Here is a 21,042-nt window from a genome sequence, read left to right as displayed (position 1 = left end):
TTTTAAGAAGAGATTCAACAGTGATTTGTTTGGAGTGGTATAGGATCTTTGACCATGAGCAGAGGATGGACTAGAAGATCTCCAAGGTCCCTTCCAATCATATTATTCTATGTTCTATGATGAATGCTCCAATATGCTGACTGGAGAATTCTAGGAGTTGAAGTCTACACATCATAAAGTTGCTGAAGTTGACAAACACTGACATAAGGCAATTTGTATGAAATGTATAGGGTCTCCTGCTTGAGCAGGGGATTGGATTAGAAGACCTCCAAGGTCCCTTCCAACTGTTATTCTGTTAAATTAATTATTAGTTATTAGTCTATTTCTTCAATATGTGGCTTACTGTTTTGGGCTCCAGGTTCTCCTTAGACAAGGATTCTGGCATCATCACACTAATTGCCCGCCTGGACTTTGAGACAACCCAGCGTTATACACTCACTGTCATCGCCAGAGATGGAGGTGGAGAAGAAACAACTGGAAGGGTCCGGATTAATGTCCTGGATGTCAATGACAACATGCCCACCTTCCAGAAAGATTCCTATTTAGGAGCTCTGAGGGAAAATGAGCCGTCAGTCACTCAAGTTGTCCGCGTGAGGGTCAGAAACTCCAGATATATGTTTTTCTCATGCTGAGATGACGAAGAAGAAATGAGTGTCAGTGTAACTTAACAGCTACTTGTGATATAAAGAACTGCATTGGGAAAAGTGCATAATGTGTAGAAATCACTGTTAAAAAAATCAGAATACATTCCACTTGAACTGACATATCTAGTGTGATGTCTGCCTCCCTGTAGTGTATGTGCTTGTGGAACCATCCCTGGTGCCCACAAAATTCATTCTCCAGCAGAATTCTGGGAGTTGAAGTCCACAAGTCTTAAAGTGGCCAAGTTTGAGGACCCCTGGACTGTAGAAAAATATTTCAATGTAAGTATTTCTTCTGATTTGATCTAGGCTTCAGATGAAGATTCCTCTCCAAACAACCAAGTTGCTTATAGCATTGTGTATGCTTCTGCATTCAAAAGTTACTTTGACATTACCTTGTCTGAAGGTTATGGAGGTGAGTGCAGCATTGTGTTCAGATTCCTTCCTCATCTCATGCCTACTGTCATAATTGCCAACGTTGCCTTTTTGCTTTTTCAGTGATAAGTATCATCCGTCCTCTGGATTTTGAGCAAGTTGCCAATGGTGTCATTTACTTGATTGTAATGGCTAAGGATGCAGGCATCCCGGCACTCAACAGCACCGTCCCCATCACCGTTGAAGTGTTTGTAAGTACCACGACTGCCTTCCATTCTACCTGCTCAGAAGATAAAACTGAACAGAACAAATAAGTCTCTGGTTTTTCTTTTCTTATTCTGTTCACTTAGAACAATATGCCTATTTATTCTAGTAAGAACAGTTCATTAAGAAGGATTGATTGATTGATTGAATGATTGATTAATTGATTTAAAAATAACTATATATGAACGATGTCAGGGATGAACTAATTTTTGGTGGCAGGAGCCCATTTTTCAAACAGGCTTAAAATATCTAGTCTTTCATTTTCTGATAAAAAATGAGAGAAAATTTTTATAAAATGTTTTATAGATGGCACTTAGATCCTAAAAAATTATCTTGTATGTATTCCAACATACAGACCAAATGTTGGAGATGTGGCAATAATGATGCGACATACTTTCATATTTGGTGGAACTGTAAAAAAGTAAAGGCTTTTTGGATTATGATTTGGTGGAACATTCAAAAGATTTTTAGAAAAAAGATAAAGTTTACTCCTCAACTATTTTTACTTGGTATTTTTGTTGACTTAAATGAAAAAGAAACTACTTTGATGTTGAATTTATTAACTGCAGCAAGGTTACTAGTAGGTTTATATTGGAAGAAAGATTCCTTGCCTACTTTAGAAGAATGGATATTTAAAGTATCTAGTTTTGCAGAAATGGCAAAAATTTCTGCTTATTTAAAGGATCATACAGAAGAAAGATATATTACTGTATGGGGAAGGTGGATAGATTATATTCAGAAAAAGTATGGAATTAAAAAGTTTCATTTATTTTATGAATGAATATCAAATATTATAGAGAATTGTTTTATAGGTTATGGAGTTAAAGGTTAATTATGATATTTTTTTCTCTTTTTTTTTCTTTTTTCTTAATTATTATAATTTTCTTTTTTTTTAACCCTGTATTCTGCTCTGGGAAGTGAAGGGAGGGGGGTTGGGGGTGGGAGGGAGGGTAAGGGGGGGGGTTTCTCTATTTTAAAATTTTATTGTATTTTTATAAATGATTGTATGTTTTAAAAAATAAAAAAAATTCAATATAAAAAAAATGATCTTTTGGCAATATAACTTTATGAATTGCTTGAGAGATGAAAGAAAAAGGGATGGGGGAACCTTTCACACATCGTTTGTTTTTATTCAACTGACATACACTGTTGATATGAGATAATGATCCCTTCTTTATTCAAAACTAAACACTACGTCTTAGCTTTAAGTTTATTTTTCACCAGAATTAGTCATAATAGACTGCTTATCTGCAAGTGTGTTCTCATTGATCTTCTGTGCATTCTGCATGTAAGGTGGTATCCCTGCCTACAGCCCATGATGGAGTGTTTCACAGCTACAGAGGACTTGAGGGAAGGGGACATACCACAGTCACCTGTGCTACTAGGTGAGGGTCCTCTCTCTCCTCTCAGGAAGCAATAGCAACAGCTACCTGTAATTTCTTCCGTAACGTCTATCAGTTTTGATCAGCCTCAACATTAGGAATGCCTGTTACTTGATTTAGGTTATAGAAGATCAATGACAAGTTTGATTAGAATAATGAGTCTGACAGAAAAAGAACATACGTATATATTCATGCTTATGGATCATATAGGTGATACAGCCTCTGAGGTCAGGATCTCAGTCTCCTTGTCTATATGCAGGGGGAAATGACCACTTGTCATCAAGAAGCATTGAGGGACTGAGAAGCCACACTGATTCTCAGGGTCCATAAACATCCTATAAGCTTGGTTAGTGTAAGTTCTCTATTCTATATTCCTTTCTATTATCCTCTTAGGACCACTAATCATATATTTTGCCAAATATTCCTGCAAAGTAATACCAGATTTGTTTGGTAGCATATTTTTTTCCCTAGAAAACAGCAAATTAGTTTCTTCTCCATGTTCTTCAAGGTAATACAGAAATTCCAGATATGTTCCTATGTGAAACATGCTTTTTCAAGTAGCATCTGATAAAGCATTAATGAACTGTATTCTCAACTACAGTGACAATGAATGGTGCTCTGTTAGAAAACCTGAAGGCCCAGAGCATCCTAGTGAAGATCTATCTGTATCCTAAAAGAAGCCAAGAATCAAGACTATCTTGATGGCACATAATCAATTATTCTGTGCTTTATGGCAAGACCCATTGCATGCTTGGTTCTGATCTCCAGGTAATTACAAGAGATCCAAGAACATATAGAGCAGGGGTCCCCAGCCTGTGGGCCGTGGCCAGGTAGTGGGCCATGGGCTGCTGGGACATGAGATAGGCTGGCCAGTGTGTGCAGGTGTGCGTGCACACCCTGCACTTGAAGTAGTGCCGTGGCCATGGGGCACAAAAACAGGACACTGTGCCACACACTGCAAAAATGGGCTATTGCCGTGCTTTGGAGTGCGAAAACGGGATGCCACCACCTCATGGGGCACAAAAATGGGATGCCGCCATGCCGCAGGATGCAAAAATGGGACATCGCCACAGCACGGGGCACAAAAATGGAATACCACGCCACTGTGCTGCACAAAAACGGGCCAATATCACGCCTCAAGGTGTGAAATGGGATGCTGTTGCACCTCAGTGTGTGAAAATAGGCCAAAGCCACACCTCGGGGCACAGAAACGGCACTGTGCACAAGAATGGGGCAGGGCTAGTAAGTATCACAAGTGCTAGCCCCGCCCCATTTGCATCATGCGCATGCTCATGGCTCTGTGTATGCGCATGCATAACATGCTTCCCCCTCCCTTTCCCTCCGGTCCACCAACCAAGAAAGGTTGGTGACTTCTGATATAGAGAATTAGCTTTGAAACAGTTTTAGAGCTCATAGATGATAACTTGGATAAGGCAAAAGAGCAACATTACCATGAAATACATGGGCTTATTACCTTTTCCTCATACAACGCAAATGTTCCTAATCATACTAATTTGAAAGCAGTACCTGTGATTGTTCTTCATCCCTTCAGTCACCTCGCGTCAGCTCAATTGTCCTGATGGCACTTCAAACACTACAATGCAATTACCTGGAGATCAGAACCAAGCACGCAATGGGTCTTGCCATAAAACACAGAATAATTGATTATGTGCCATCAAGACAGTCTTGATTCTTGGCCTCTTTTAGGATACAGATAGACCTTCACTAGGATGCTCTAGGCCTTCAGGATCTGCAGGTCAATAAAGACACCATTTTTGAGAGATATTCCTCAAGCCATTGACCCAAGGGTCCATCTTGCAGCTTAGGAGAAAGAACCTTAGATTCCTGAGTTCTTATCTTCTTCACCTCTGATATGTCATTGAATCCCAGGCATTTTAGCTCCACTGGGATTCCTCCATCATTCCCCTTCTTTGCCAGTTCTCTTCCAAGCTTGAGTAGAATATGGCTTATTGAAAAGGACTAGAATAGCATTCCAATGAAGCAACTGTCTGTTTCACAAGATCCATAGATTTGATAATACTTTAAAGAAACAGTTTGTATAACCAGTAGAATAACCAGTGTAACAATCAGTTAGATTTTAGGACAGTGAAACAGTAACCAAATGCAGTCATACCGAGGCCAACATATATTCAAACACATGAAGAGAGGCTGGACGAAAGGACTCATATTCAGAGCTATTGTTAGCTTTTTTGGCTTTCTGGGGACAGGCAGTAGCTAATTTATTCAAATGGATGATTGTGCATTATTTAAACACTCCTAGTTCATCAGACAAATGATTTATCAAAATTAATCTTGTATTTTTGAAAAAAATAGACTTTTTCATTTACCTCACATATTCTGCTAAACTTTTTAAACACCAACCCCAATACTAAATCTTGTTTTTAATTATAGCTTCTAAAATTGCAAGCAAAGTCCTTAAAATGTGAGGCTGGGACTGGGATTGGAGTAACATAAGTTCCAAAACAATAATAATATGCACTCATATACAGTATCCTCCCTTTTTACGACCCTGTAATTCCTTAAATGGGTACTGAATGGAGTTGAGCATTTACTGGCTGGACAACCTTCCTAACACCTACATGTAGTTCACAGCAGAAATTTTTTCTTTGTGCCTCAGGAGAGAAATATCTGCTGCTACCTAGGATTAACTCTCAACCTTCTGAGTGGGAGGCAAGTGTCTTTACTACTAGGCCACCATACCATTCATGTACTCCTATACAGTATCTGGAAAATTATTTTTTTGCTTTGCTCGTCTTTGTCTCAAATCCTTAATTCTCCTGTCTTTACAGAAGTGTTAGTTATTGAGGTATATTTTAAACAGTGGTTGTAATCTTGTCTTTCTTGGAGTGAATGTTTTGCTTCTTCATAGATGCATGAGGTAGGACCATGACATACTTTATAACATGGATTAAGTCTTATGGTAGTCAGTTACATTTGGTGCTGCCAAATCCATGGCTAATGGGAACACTTCCACTGATTCCTCTTATATTGTTCATTGATGGACAACTAGTGTTAGAAGAGACCACTCATGACTTCCGGTTCCGGTTTGCGGCGACTGCGGTTGTGTGACAAGACTTGTCTCTTCACCGGCTGATTTTCCTTCGCCGATAGACCCCAAAGGTGGTTGAAAGTCACCCTGGAGGGGCGACCACTGAGGAGAAGGCTTACGGGTGACTGCAGGAAGGCAGCAGCTTCTCCCACGGCTCCAGCTGACTCCTTAGGGCCGACGGAGCAAAGATCATCCTGCAAGATGGCCAATCATCTAGCTGCACCAGCCGAAGTCAAAAGAACAGCTAAATGTGAAGAAACCACCACGGAGAAATCTGGGTGAGACTTTTTTTCCCCCTCTTACCCCCAACTATTTTTTCTGCAAAGAGCCTTTGGATAACTTCCCTGCCCTAAAAAAGCGGTGTTCGTCTATTTGGGAAAAAAGTACTTTGAATAAAACTATAGAACAGCATTTATTGGACTTTTTTTTTAGATACTTGGGACCCCTGGAAAAACTTGTATTATAGAGCATTATTCTACTTATTATATCGGAGATACTTGCTTCTTCCTGCCTCTTTCTTCCTTGCTCTCAAAATAAGGTAAAAGCTTTTAACTTGGAAAGAAAAAAAGTTTCTATGCTCACTGAGGACATCTTGTGGTGAAAAGTGTTACTGCAATTGTAATGTTTTTAGGTGTTTGAAGATGGATTTGATCTTCAGATAATAATAAAAGAAGATAAAGGCTTGGAAATAGCTGTGGGTTGACTTTGTGATCTAGAAACTGTGAAGTCGGACGTTTATTGACTTTTAATAAATATAGCTTTCACTAAAAGACTAAAAGACTATTTTACTATGGAAATGGAAGAATCTTACCCACAGCTTGAGTATGAGCTTATACTGGAAAAAATATTGGAAGCTACAGAGTATATGAAATCATGGAGAAAAATTAAAGATCATTTTGCAGAACCACAAGCTGAGCCTCAAATTTTAAAAAATCAACCTATAGGCCAAGAAGAAGCCAATATGCAACAGTGTACACAATTTAATGAGATGGAAAAAGAACCTACTGACCAATTGAATTTTAGTAAAACTTTGGACCCAAAATCCCAGACTGAGACTTTAATTGATCACTCTACAAGTCAACTAATTACTACAGAAGAGGATATCTCACAAGTTTATGTACAAACTATGGAGAACTCTGAAGATCAAAGAATGACTTCAACTGAAACATTCTTACTTTTAAAACCAACAGGAACTAACTTCCAGATGTGATCTATTGAAAGTTATGACAACTTGGATAATCAAGCTGTAATCATAATATGGAACAAAATTGACTATATTACGTACATGATATTGGAAGATGGGGAGGAGAACTTTGACCAGAACGATTTGTTGATAAATACCAGTACTCAGATATGGAGATTTGATGACATAGATGCGGCATCATGGACACCAGCTTGGCACAGAAAAAAAGCCAGAGTTAGATTTAAAAATGTGATTTAAACTCTCACTTATTGGGCCAAAAAGGCTTTAGAGATTCGGATTGATTTGACAGTTAACTGAGTATGTGAAATTAGTAAGATGATAATTTGTGTAATGATATGTTTGTCTTAGACATGATAACTATTTTGGTTGAGATTTAAATTTTATTTAACGGGCTGAAATGTTTCTTTATTTTTTATTCTGTTTGTATAGAAAATTACTTTGTAATAGAAGAAGAACTAGAGAGATTTACGATAAGAGAAGAAAGGGTATTAACCAATGATCTATTAAATTAAGAAATGGAATACTAGAATGTTATTGTTGGAATACTATGTATGTTGTAGAAAGGATACCTGAAGTCTTATTAAAATGTTTACTTAAGATGAATTTGAATATGTTAATCAAAATTAGTGAAGCTTAAAGCAGGATGATGATCATTTGGACTGATTGAATTTTATAAAGAAATAGATTAAACTAAATTCCTTATATCACATTAGGGAAATAGAGAGGGAAAATTTTAATGTACTAACTTCAGTTATATATGTATGACTTGGTTTTTGGATGAATGATTTTCCCTTCACCATGGTGTTTTCCTGAGCACTCTGATGTAAAAATTAAAAAACCAATAAAATTTGTTTGAGAAAAAAAGAAGGGACCACTCATGAGTGCTTTTTTCCCAGAGACCATATGCTAATAAGGGATGGAAAAATCTTATAGATGACTGAAAGGAGAATTTGCTTTATTTCCTTCAGTTCAGGAAGATTGTGTAGATGTGGTTCCATTGTTTTCTTTTTCTTTTGCACTCTGCCTGAAAACCTAAAAGTTATCTGGAAGCAAACAACTTTGATTGTGGCATGGAGACCAAAGTCACAGTAGCCCTCAAAGTGACTGAAATTATTCATCCTTGAAGCAGTCCAAATAGCTGCTGTTACTTTTCAAATTGTGGTCATCCCAGCCTGAAACGATTTGCTTTAATTGTCCCAAATTGTGATGCAAACATTTTTTTTTATCCAGAAAGATAACTTGCACATATATAGCAATAACAGGATTCATGTTACTGTTCCTTTTTAGGGTTAAATCTGATTGTCAGAATACAAGCACCGGGGCTGAGAAAACTCAGAGAAAGGATAAACAGTACTTTCCTGATAACCAGTCTTTGATCCTTCCTAATCAGATCTGACTTAAAGTGGCAGCAATTCACTGACCAAAGCATTGGACCTCTTTGTTGATAATGCTGTAAAAAAAAATCACCCTCTCCCTTTTATAGCATTGTGAGGAGATATAAGTAACAGCGAAGGGGCTTAATTGAGGATGAATATCTTCTTTCCCTAACTGTTCTTTGGACAGTGTAATCCCATCTGTCTGAAGACCACGTTTGAAAAGGTCATTTCCTTCTAGTTGATTTTGTACATGGGCGATTTCTAAGTAGCTGTCACATTCTGCGCTTTCTACCAAAAGGGATTTTTCTCTTTCAAGTGGAATGGAAAAAAATTGATGATGATGATGAAGAATTGGCTCTCTTAAGATGCTGAAAGAAAAGAGCAAGTGTGGGTATGTGCATGCTTCTGTGTGTGTGTTAAGGAGGGGAAAAAAGAGTTTGAAACTTTTTCATTCTATGCTTATTGATTTTTAATAAAGAACTGAAATTCACTTTGTATCTTTCCCATTAAGAGACAATAAGCTTCTGAAGGTAGAACTGCTGGATTAGAACTAATGTTTCTCCCTGCCTCTCATTCACTAACATGCTAGTCGCTATTCTGAGCATTGAGTCACCAAACTTTATGCTTAAGTGTACTGCATTATAAAGAAAAGATACTCCTTTGCTTTAGGTGCTGTTACAAATGTCTTCATCCTACAGATGATGGTGATGATGATGCCGATTTATGTTGAAAAAATATAATCAAATGTTAAAGATTCAATATTATCAATTTAAAAACCATTTCTCTTTTTAAGTACAGAGGCTGAAAAACTAATATATTACTGTTTACAAATCTTGTGCTCAGTGTTGTACTTAAGGACATTTCAACTGTGCGCAGGTTTAGAGACAAGTGTTGTAATTTCCAGAATTAAAAAGCAAACACATGGACAGGGATCTTATGAAAAGAGCTCTTAATTGGAGATGTTTCTGCTAGCTAGATAAACTACTTCTGCAGGCTGGTCAGGATTGTTCAGCCTGAAATGGGCTGATATAAATGGTGTGGCTATTAAACTAACTGCCCTTCTACTCTGTAAAAAGAGACTGAGGAAAAAAAAATACTTGAACCAAGGAGATGGCATGAGAGAAGGACAGTGTACATTACTGCCTGGCTATCTGTCTGCTTATTGTATGCATGTGTGTATTTGTGTATATACACATGCAAGCTTTCAAGTCAGTCTTGAGTCCTGAACTTCATGAACAAATATGTCCCAATGTATTTATTTATTCAGTTATTTATGGAATTTGTATAACATCTAATTTGTTATAACTCTGGGTGGCTTGCAAAATGCAGCAGTAAAAGAATGAAAAACCAAAACATTAGAAAGAGAGAGATGGGGGTGAGGGAGGGAGATTCAAAGTAGTCTAAAAAAAGACCAATAATCATTAAAAGATTAAAATTTCACACAAAGGTTGATCACCCAATCTAGTCTTGGGCCTGGCAATAATGATTGGTGATTATTGAGTATGTGCCATCATGTTAGTAACCACTTTTTCTCCAAGATCTATGACCAATTTGGTTCTTTGAGTCTTCCAATGGTGCATTCATTACCACTGTAACTAATTCCATTTGCTTTGTTCCTAGCCAACCTCTCCTTTGTCCTCCCCCCCCTTTCAGCATTACAGACTATTCTAGAGAGCGAGATGTTTTCATAATGTGTCTGAAGTTTATTTATTTATGAGACTTATATACCGCTTTAAGTGCAAGCACTCTCTAAGCGGTGTACACCAGTAAGCAATGTATATATATATTTACATTGTCCCAAACAATCTGGGTCCTCATTTTACCTACCCCGGAAGGATGGAAGGCTGAGTCAACCTTGAGCCGGTGAGATTTGAACCGCTGACCTGCTGAACACAGTCAGCTAAAGTGGCCTGCAGTACTGCACTCTAACTGCTGTGCCACCTCGATAAATAATACGATAAATAATGCCTAGCCACCAATGGAAGAGAATATTTGTCCTTGGTACTCTCTGAGCTTGATTGTTCGTTTGCAGATGTTTCATTACCAAACTATGTAACATCATCAGTGCTAGAAAGGCATGGAGTTTGCTTTCGTTTTATATACCTGTCAGAGTTGGTTGATTAGGCTGTTCTTTACTGTTAGCTAGTTTGTCTGATCCCCTTTTGCTGTTTTCCCAAAAATAAAGAAGGAAACTCTCCCAGGGTGATGAAACTTGCTGTTTAGAAAGTTCTTAACATCCAGAAAATCAATAACAAGCAACTTCCTAAAGTAGCAAAGGGAGAAACTGAACCCAGTGTCCTTTTGAAGGCACCGAGTATTAGATTAGATAGGAAGATTTTTCTCCTGGCTTCAAGAGCATTTTACCACCCTGGCAGATTGTATGGAACAAGCTTGTAGATAATCCTTAGTCCTCTCCTTAATATGGAAAGGAGTTCCAAGGAGCCAATTCATTCATTGGCTTCTCTTTTATCTCCAGAGTCTTGTGTGAGCCATCTTCAATCCTCCATTGCTTCCCCAAAAGTCATGAGTGATGCCAATGTTGATTAAAGGCCCTCTGTTCTGGCAAAAATCCAAAAGCACAGAAGAGTGATTGATTATATGTTACAGGGCTGTTCAAACTTGGCCCTTTTATGACTTGTGGACTTCAGCTCCCAGATTTCCTCAGCCAACATGCCTGGCTGAGGAATTCTGGGAGTTGAAGTTCACAAGTCATAAAAGGGCCAAGTTTGAAGACCCCTGATATATTACAACAGACATCAACACCTAAGATGTTGATGAAATTACCTAAATTACTGGCTTTGAAAGCAAAAGAGTCAGTCAGGATTTAAAACTAGTTCAGAAAGTTTTTATATAAATTATAGAAAATGTTCATGGCTGTTTGCTCAGCTGCAGCCTTCTTTCTGTCTTTCTCCTTCCAATCAGGCATTTATCTTAAACTGTAATCAAGAAACTGGCAGTTAAATGTAAACTTTTGTCTGTGGCACACTTTAACATAATACAATTTTTGCATATTGTGTTCAGATGCCTTCAAAAGGAAAGCAATGACATTAAAAATGTTGTTTTTTTCTGGAACAGAGAGAAAAAAAGATCAAGTGTTTTAACATTTGCTTTCCACCAAGTGTATGTGTTAAAACCTCAAGTACTGTTCAGAGTACCAACTAATTGAATAGAGATTTGAAAACTATTGAATTTTTTTGATTGTTCCTAGTGTATTTCAGGTTTTTTCCTTTCTCTAAGTATATTGATTGCCAGTAATTTGATTCTATGCAGAAAAATATATGAGATCTCAGATTTCTTTAAACCATCTGGAAGAAAAGGTGTGTTGAAAAATGAACATTTCATAAAAGTATTTTTCTGTTTTTGTTTCCATATAGAGAAACTATTAGATTATAGAAAATATGACAGGAAGAGCAAATAAATAAAATAACGATTGCAACTGGACAAAAAAATAATTCAGTCCCTATTTTAAATCTTTTTTTAATCCTGAAAATAATGTTTCAGAATACTTTGCAGAATGAATATAAAATCACTGCTAGTGTCTCTGTACTTCCTGCTTAATAACCTCTTTGTTGGGTTTTTTTTTTTTTTTAAAAAAAAAGATGTTTCCTATTGTGAAATTGTATGCTAGGGAATGTGGAACATGATTTATTGACAATAAATATTTAATTGGCCATCTAAAATGGCTCCTTTGCAGACTACTTAAAAATTGTGTTTAAAGGTTTATGCCTGCTTTCAGATGCACTGATCTTTACTCATGACATTTGAATATTTTTCTTTCTTCTTTAATTATCATAAATTTGTTGCTGGATTTTAGGTATAGACTTCTGAATTTTTTTCCCTCTGTCCAGTCAGCTAGTTTGTTTCTATGGATAACAACACCCACTCCTCACCGATATATTTCTCAGGGTAATTTCAAATGTTGACAGATCCCTCTAGCTGTGCTTCTCTTGAAAGTAACATAAAAACTTTATCTCCAGGCTGTAGCACCAATCAGATTGCAATTTTGTATTGGTTAATGGTTATAGTCCTTCTTTCACCATGGAAGTCCACAGCACTTATACAACTTTTTCTTAGCTGTGAATCACTCCAGCCCATCCCCACCTCCCAAAATAATAATTAAAATAAAATAAAAAAGATTGAGGCTCTGGAAAGAGTACAGAGAAGAGCAACAAAGATGATTAGGGGGCTAAAACAAATGAAAAATGGTTGCAGGAATTGGGTGTGGCTAGTCTAGTGAAAAGGATTAGGGGTGACATGATAGCAGTGTTCCAATATTTGAGAGGCTGCCATAAAGAAGAGGAGGTCAACCTATTTTCCAAAGCACCAAAGGGCAAGACAAAAAGCAGTGGATGGAAACTAATGAAGGAGAGAAGCAACTTAAAACTAAGGCAAAATTTCCTGACAGCGAGAACAATAAACCAGTGGAACCGTTTGCCTGAAATGAAGTTGTCCTGCCTGAGCAGGGGATTGGACTAGAAGACCTCCAAGGTCCTTCCAACTCTGTTATTCTATGTTGTTCAAAACATTGTAGGAATTTGGTGCCACTAAGTGCATTCATTGGAAGGTGGTGGAATTTCTAAAACTGTAAATAGCTACTAGTAAAGACTTTAGGAATATACAGTATAAGTATATTTATCATTTTACTCAGTTCTTGGCAACAAGAACTGAACTATTCTTTTTTTTTTCAGCAATAATAAGGGATCTGCTTTCTTTTGGGATATTTTTCAACTTCCAAGTTTAATTGACAGCCTTGAAATTTGCTGGTGTTATTCCAAGGAAATACAGGTGGAGTCTGCTGGCCAAAGTCAGTTAATGTTGTTACAAGTTGGATTGTATTTGTGGGCTCAGGCATTATTACATTTCTTCCTTTTTTAAAACCTTATATACTGCCTAGAGTCATTTTGGGAGATGGATGGTTATTTATTTTTTTAAAATAACTATTCACCAGATCCAGCTCTGGGTAGCTTTGAGAGGATCATCCACCTGTTATGACATCAGTGATATTGGTTAGCCGTTCTGCTTCTTATTTGATGAAAACACCTCTTCACTCTGCTACCCAATTGTGAAAATACAATCTCAGGACACTCTGGTGAGAGCAAAGGAAGGATATGAAAATCGCTGCATCAGAAACAAGAAAGTTTCTTCATAATGCTGAATCTCTTTTTAACATAATTTTTAGCAAAAGCTGGATCACTGCATCTGAGTCGACAATAACTTGATGGCAGATTATCAAAAAAATGAGAATGTAGTAATAACCATATTCTTACTGCAGTTTTTAATTTATGTATAGACCAATCATGACACTCTTTCCTTTGCTTTTTTAAAATTTAATAAGCCTTGTGTAAATATTGGTGAAAATGTTACGGTTTCAGTCCTACATTCACGTACTTCAGAGATGGATAAAAATAAGTTACTTTTTACCCATATTTACCCAATTTACACTTAAGCCTATAAAGCTTGGAATATTTTTCAGAATTTTAGATGTTTAGATTAATTATAGAAGGAACTATGTATTATATTGGGGGGAAAGCTCTTGAAAAATTATGTTTGAAAACGCATGATTTTGAAGAAACGTGCATGAAAACATCCATTAAAATTGTCACGCAGACTTCTTTGTCGCAAAATTCACAAAGCAATTCAGAAATGCTCAAGAATTAACCAGAAGGGAAGGGAAGGAAAGATGCATAATTGAGGGAAGCTGAAAATTACATCATTTCATGTAATTGTATTCCTGCCTATGACAGCACTGTTCATGTCTTAATCTGTAAAGGAACAGAATAATCCATGCTTTAATTTTTTAAAAATTAACATATGAAAAATGAAGAAGTTAATTACTTAATTATACACTCCTTGCAAAGCATTTGTGAGTGACAGTGGATTATTACTACTATTCACGGCAATTAAAACTATTTTAATTGCTTAAAATTTTGATATAACAGTATCTCTATTAATAATATAAATATTTAGTAATATTGAATTTGCTGTTCTGTTCATATTTTAGAATTCACAAGATATGACTGTTAATACTGAAACATTAGTTAGGTATATATTGGTATCATACAGAGGCCGTGTGATCCAGGTGCTTTCAAAGGCAAAGGGCAAAAATTACTATACTTTCTTTTCTTTTTTAATGATTGTATAATACAGCAAATAATTAAACAATACTGAATTTATTTATATAAATTAGCAAAATACTCTCCTCATCAGATACTGCAGTGTAACGTATTTTGCTGCTTCTTTGACCTCTTTTCTGAAAACAATGTAGGCAAAGTATGCAGAGCCAGGGATTCTGGGATTTATTTATTTTTTTGCTGGCCCTTTAGCCAAAGCTGGGCTTTAGGTCACCTGGCAAAGATGACACTTAGAATGAAATAATTGGGACGCTGTAAGAAAATGCTTTTTTTTAAAATTGCAGCTCTTACCTGGATCCAGCTCATTCTCAAACTTAATTTGTTTTTTTGGGGGGCAGTATTATCCACCACATCAGATTTAGGTGCATTGTATTTAGTTTTCAGAGAGTTGGCTGGCCGAAAGATAGAAAGACATTTAAGTAATTTTTTTTCCAGCATTCTATTGGGTTGGGGGAAAAAATAAAACTGTGTAGAGGTGTTTTAAATGAGGTGCATCAATATTCACTTCTGAGGGTTTATGTTACTGTAATATGTTTTACATATTACAGTAGTCCTCAACTTGCAATCATTCATTTAGTGAACATTTGAAGTTACAACAGCACTGAAAAGAGTGACTTATGAGCGTTTTTCACATTTACGACCACTGCAGTATCCCTGTGGTCACTGGTTGCTTGGCAATTGGTTCATAGTTATGACGATTGCAGCACCTGAGGTCATGTGATCACCTTTTGTGACCTGACAATCAAAGTCAATGGAGAAGCCAGATTTAACAACCCTGTTACTAATTTAACAACTGTAGTGATTCACTTAACAACTGTGGCAAGAGTGGGGCAAAATTCACTTAACAACAGAAATTTTGGGCTCAATTGGATCATAAATCCAGGACTATGCGTACTTTTTCCATTTAAGCTAGAGGAGAGTGTCCATGCTGTACAGGTGGTCCTTGACTTATAACCTCAATTGAGGCCAGAATTTAGTCATAAATCATGACAGTCATAAGTCAAGGCACCCACGTTCCTGAACCTGATTTTACAGTTGTTTTTCTGGTGATTGTTAAGTGAATCAAACAGCCATAAGCTGAATCCATTCTCCCAAATGGGCATATTTTTGCCAGAAACTGACCAAAACACACCAGAAACCAGCAAAAAACATTGCAAATTGCAATTACATGACTGTGGGACACTGCATATATGAGCTGGTTGACAAGCATCAAAATATGGTCACGTGACCAGGCTAGGGACAGCAGAACATTTTATGACAGCCAAAAGTGTTTTATAAACCATAAGCGTCCTTTTCAAGGCTGTCATAAATCTGAACAGTTGTTAAACAATCATTCATAAGTAGAGGACCATCTGTATTCATTTTTAAAATTAGAATAATGCTGTGAAATTGCTTCTTGCCTGTTATCCTGGTGTTTAGCTTTACAAAATCTCCCCAAGCAGCTTGTTTTTAATTAATGTAAGGGTGGTATAATGTTTTAAATTGTAGTTGCAGTTTGGTACTTTTATACACTATTTTAATAATTTTATAACTCCTATTTAATGTACTTAGCTGGTGAGAAACAGAAAGCACAACAATAAATAATACATGAACATTGTGAAGAGCACCTTTTCCAACAGATATGAATGCTGAATGTGAATAATGAGTTTTATTTCAACAGATCAGCCTTTAAGATATTAATGTATTGCAGCAGTGATTTTTATACTGAGTGTAAGGACCTGCCTCAGCTAAGTCTCCAAGAAAGCAGAACTCTTGAAACAGGCATTGTCTCAAAAGGAACTTTTATTAGGATTTAGTGACAGCAAGGAATCAAAGTGAGGTCTGAGGGAAAAAACCACACAAACATTATATTAAAAGCAATATTCGTTACTCCTCCTCCCAGGGCCCCAGTGTCCATTTGAATCTCCAGTCCAATCCACAGATGGTATATTGTTTTGTTAACCAGCTTTTTTGGTGCACACTTCAAGGTCTCACCTGGTTTCGTTTCCCTCTGACTCCAAGCACAAACCATGTTCCAGATAAGGGTGATGGTATTTGAGCGCATTCCTTCCCCTGGGGGAAGGGCAATATGGCATAGGCAGAGCAAAGCATGTCATATATCCCCACATCAGAATCTCCCCTCCCAACATAATGACAGCCCCCCCCAAATGGTTACACTGTTACACAATCAACAAATGGTTACACTGTTATACAAGCATATATAGAGGAAAAAAATAACAAGACATTTCTTTGGGGACCTGACACTGAGGTATCCCATGAGTAATAGAACAGACTGCAAATTCTTGTTTGTAAGTGAAGGATCTAATTTGGGACCACCGCTATTGAGATACTTGGGTAAAAGAAAGAAGTGTGGGCTTATTTTCGTGGGTGTGATGGTATTATTCAAGACCAGTGGAAAAAAGTTATTTGGGGCAAATTTTTTCAGACTTAGAGATTACATTATATTTTACATTCTTCAAAAACTTAAAAAGCAGAATTTCAATATGTTCTGAACATTTGTGTTAGCATATGTTTTCATCTCCCTGTGTTCTCCAGTATGCCCATTTTTTTTTTAAAGTTAACACTGGAACAAACACAAAGAAGAGATATTGAATGAGTAATTCAGTTAATAGGATTTGCTAAGCTCCTTCATTAAATGAAATTGGCCATTGGGTAGTTTCCATGTATGGTTTCAGCAAAATACTATTTCTTTTATTTTGTGGTGGACATTTATACTTTGCTGCTAAAATCAGGTGCTGCAATTTTTATTCTCTTTTTATCTTTGTAGGATGAAAATGACAATCCACCCACATTTAGCAAGCCTTCCTATGTTGTCACAGTCATGGAGGATATCATGGCAGGTAGGAGATCAGTTTCTATCCTAATCCTTATCGTTCCATCATTACAGCAAATCTGTGACATGATTTGAGCAGAGAGAGAGAGAAAGAGAGAGAGAGACAGACAGACAGACAGACAGACAGAGACTGACTATCCAAAGTCACCCAGTTAGCTTTCATGCAATGGCTTCCTTTTCTTTTTCTTCTCCTGGCATTCTTCTTATGAGGGACAGCCATCCAGAGCACATTTGGGTAATCTCATCCTCTTCTCATCTAGAGAGGTTCCATAGAAGCAGATTACTCACCAGTCCTTTGGGCTTTGCCATGGTCATCATCTATAATCTTAGTTCATCTACCTTTCCTAAGTGTTTTTTTTTTTAATTACAGAGATATTCTTAATTTTAATACCTTTCAGGCTAGGAACTAGTCTACTTTACCCACAGCATGAGATAGACTAAGATATCTACAGTTTTTATATTTTAGAAATGAAATGGGATATCGATTATGTTATTATTCTTTATCTCCAAATTATAAATGTTAATTTGTACTGCATGCTTCACACCAATTGCAGGGAGAATGCATTAACTTCCCTCTTGAAAAAAACTAGCTGTAAACTCTACAACTAACATACTTGGCTTAATTTTATAACTTTTCTGCTGCTTCTTCTATCCTATCTTACTTGATGCTACATATTTGTGTGTGTTATTTTGGTGATCTCAAATAAAGATAGTACCTAATATAAACTTTAAAGTGGTTATTTTTAACAACTTTCCCAATAAAATTGTAAATCAGAATATCAATCACAAGGCATTTATTGACTGTAATTAAATGGGAGGTAAATAAAGGTAAATGACTCCCTGTCGATTTTACTCTGCTAGTTGTTCTGTCGGGGGCGGTGCTCATCTCCATTTTAAGGCCATTGAGCCAGCACTGTCTGAACACATTTCCATGGTCACGTGGCCAGCATGACATCACAGAGTGCTGTTACCTTCCCACAGAAGTGGTACCTATTTATCTATTTACATTTGTATGTTTTCAAACTGCTAGGTTGGCAGGAGCTGGGGTGAGGACAGGAGCTCTGTCTCATGGAGTTGGGTCTCGAATCTCGTTTGCCAGCTTTCTAGCCAACAAGCTCAGTGTCTTAACTGCTGAGCCACCGTGCTGCCATCTAAATGGGAGGAGTTATCCTGAACACATGACCTTATTGGATGAAGCTTTGGGTGCCACTCCTTGGAATTCAGTTTCAACTTGTCATTTTCTCATTGACATATATAAATCTCACAATGAAAGGAATATGAATCTTAAGAGGATACTTAGAATGGAAACAACAGGCCTTAGGTTGCTTCTGTATTAGCCTCCCCCCTTTTTTGGGGGGGGGGGGAAATGCATGGAATTTTTCCCTGTTTAGCTACACAGAATCCTGATCTCTAGTCCAGTGCTTTGATCGTGCCATTTCTTTATTATATTTTTTCTGCTTTTTCTCCACTCATATCTCCCAACAAATTTTGATTACAGATAACCAATTTACTCTGTACCATAGTTAGAGAAGTCTTATTATTATTTCAGTTTCGAAAGTGCCTGACTTTGTAGTAGCTCTGGAAAGCTTACAGATACAAATTAAAAGGAAACAAAATGTATCAAGAAAAAAAGACTATTGGACTATGAATTATGCAAATCAAAATCATTAGTAATCTATACAAGTGTAATATAAATTTTGAAAAATATATTTGGCTTGTAAACTACTCTTCATCTTATTTTTCTTGCTTTTTTCAAGGAGCAACCGTGCTATTTCTAAATGCTACTGACTCTGACCGATCAAGAGAATATGGTCAAGAATCTATTATATACTCTTTGGAAGGATCATCACATTTTCGCATTAATGCTCGTTCAGGTAAGTACTCCTTACTTTTCAGTTTTCTTGGTTTTTTAATATTTTTTTCAATTTAATAACTTTGTTTTCACTCATCTAATGAATTGTTCATTCAAAGAGAAATAAAAGTTCAGATCTGAAAGCAAAGATCAAGCTGCTTAACACCAGCGCAAGATTAGTATAATTCTTATGAAACATTTGTGTTATATGAATATTCAAATGGCCCAGAATACAAAGCTACATGGTTTCTGTAAATCAAAGTAAATTGCCTTAAAGCTCAGATGTATAATCCATTTTTGAATGGTATGCAAGAAATGACCTACTCCAGATAATAAAGCCAAGACAAAATTATAATTTAATTTTAATTAATCAGATATAGTTAATAAGATCACTTCCCACATGTAATCATTTCTCACTGTCACATTAAAAATTACAATTCAATTATAATGCAAACTTTTGGAGTGGAACATGGCATCCAAGGATTTGGGAGAACCAAAACAAGTTGAAACTATTAAAATGCCTTTCCTGGGATTTTGTTTCATTTTCACTGAAAAATATGAACATTTTCCAAATCATAGTGATGGAAGTGGCATTTAATATTGAATACTATATTTGCCCACTGTGGAAATCCAAAATAAATATCTGTCTGACTACCCTCCAGCTGATCACATCAATTAAAGTACAGGCTACAGATTATTTAAAAAATAATAAATAAGTTGCACTGTCACACTGTTTTTAGGAATATCTTTCTAATGTTCAATCAGAATCATCTTTCCTTAACCTCAATCCAGTATTCTATATTCTAAATGTCAACGCTGCAAATATTGTATATTCTTGCTTTGACAATATGCAGAACTGTCTGGTATTTTTGAGGTTAATACAGAGCAGAAGGGGGTAGGGGCAAAGCCAGGGGAAAGAAAGAGGAAAGAAACCTTTGACCTTCACACTAATTGGATAATGTGATATATGACAGCTAATTTAGGGAGGGAACATACTGATAATTTAACTGCTCAGAGGAAGAGAACTTAGATCTTAGGATAAAGCCTCCGTTGTGCCTATGCCGACATTTTGTAACAATAAAAGATATTTAGGAAAACCAATGCCTGGAAGTTCTTTGAAGTGTTTCATTAGTCGGATCCATAACACTAAACTCCATAATAACTGACAATACATCTTGGCTTCCTATTGGGTGACATCCTTTCCATTATATGAAGACAACTAACATATGCCCATCAAATTCTTTTCTTCTAAAGACTAAGCACTTCCAACTTCTACAGTGTCTCTTGACTATGCGAACCAGAATAGAAAGGTGTTAGGGCAGTGGTTCTCAACCTGTGGGTCGGGACCCCATTTGGGGTTGAACGACCATTTCACGGGGGTCGGCAAACAAGGCTGTCCGCCATTTTTTTCCCCTTTTCTTTGGCCACGCCCCTGGCACCCGGTGATGTATAAGTGGTTGGGGGTCACCACAACATGGGGAACTGTATTATGGGGTCGCGGCATTAGAAAGGTTGAGAACCACTGTGTTAGGGTATAACGCCTATCTGAACTTGTCTTAAAATGTAATGTGTTGTGACATGCTACTTGAAATAGACTATCACCAATAAACACAAAAATGGGACATTCATTTCCCATGAACTATCATTCTGTTCACCTACCCCAGTATTATACCTGCCACATCAAGTTGTCCAACTGTATTCAGTTTATGATCAATTACTGTTCCATTATCTTTCCCTATGTACTATCAAGTCAAGTATTTCCCATCCTACATCTCTAAATTTGATTTTAAATTTCTTAAGAACTCTCATGTTACTTAGTCATTTTCTCCCCACTGTTCTTTTTACTTCTTCCCATATCTTCTCATTTAGGTATCAGACCAAGGATAGCTGGTCTTCTTGTACCTTTTTGAGAGA

The 21,042-nt window shown here is 36.8% G+C and overlaps 1 protein-coding gene across 11 annotated transcripts in view; it reads left to right on the top strand.

Moving 5' to 3' along the window:
- Window positions 1-21,042, top strand: part of CDH23 (cadherin related 23) — a 641,486-nt gene that overhangs the window by 410,326 nt on the left and 210,118 nt on the right. For 10 of the 11 annotated variants that reach the window (XR_005553851.1, XR_005553852.1, XM_039320524.1 and 7 more), the window contains 5 exons: window positions 359-596; window positions 951-1,056; window positions 1,140-1,267; window positions 17,211-17,283; window positions 19,034-19,150. Coding sequence is in view for 8 of the 11 variants with exons in the window: in XM_039320524.1 (XP_039176458.1) it covers window positions 359-596; window positions 951-1,056; window positions 1,140-1,267; window positions 17,211-17,283; window positions 19,034-19,150 (662 nt within the window). In the remaining 3 variants the exon portion in view is untranslated. Of the gene's footprint in view, window positions 1-358; window positions 597-950; window positions 1,057-1,139; window positions 1,268-2,573; window positions 2,666-17,210; window positions 17,284-19,033; window positions 19,151-21,042 lie in introns of all 11 variants that reach the window. The other variant, XR_005553854.1, reaches the window with a different exon arrangement.

The sequence above is a fragment of the Crotalus tigris genome, unplaced genomic scaffold (assembly GCF_016545835.1).
Source record: "Crotalus tigris isolate CLP2741 ecotype Arizona unplaced genomic scaffold, ASM1654583v1 scf7180000023654.2194447, whole genome shotgun sequence".
Lineage (NCBI taxonomy): Eukaryota > Metazoa > Chordata > Lepidosauria > Squamata > Viperidae > Crotalus > Crotalus tigris.
Note: the sequence above shows the minus strand (reverse complement) of the source record. Positions and strands in the feature narration are given on the sequence as shown.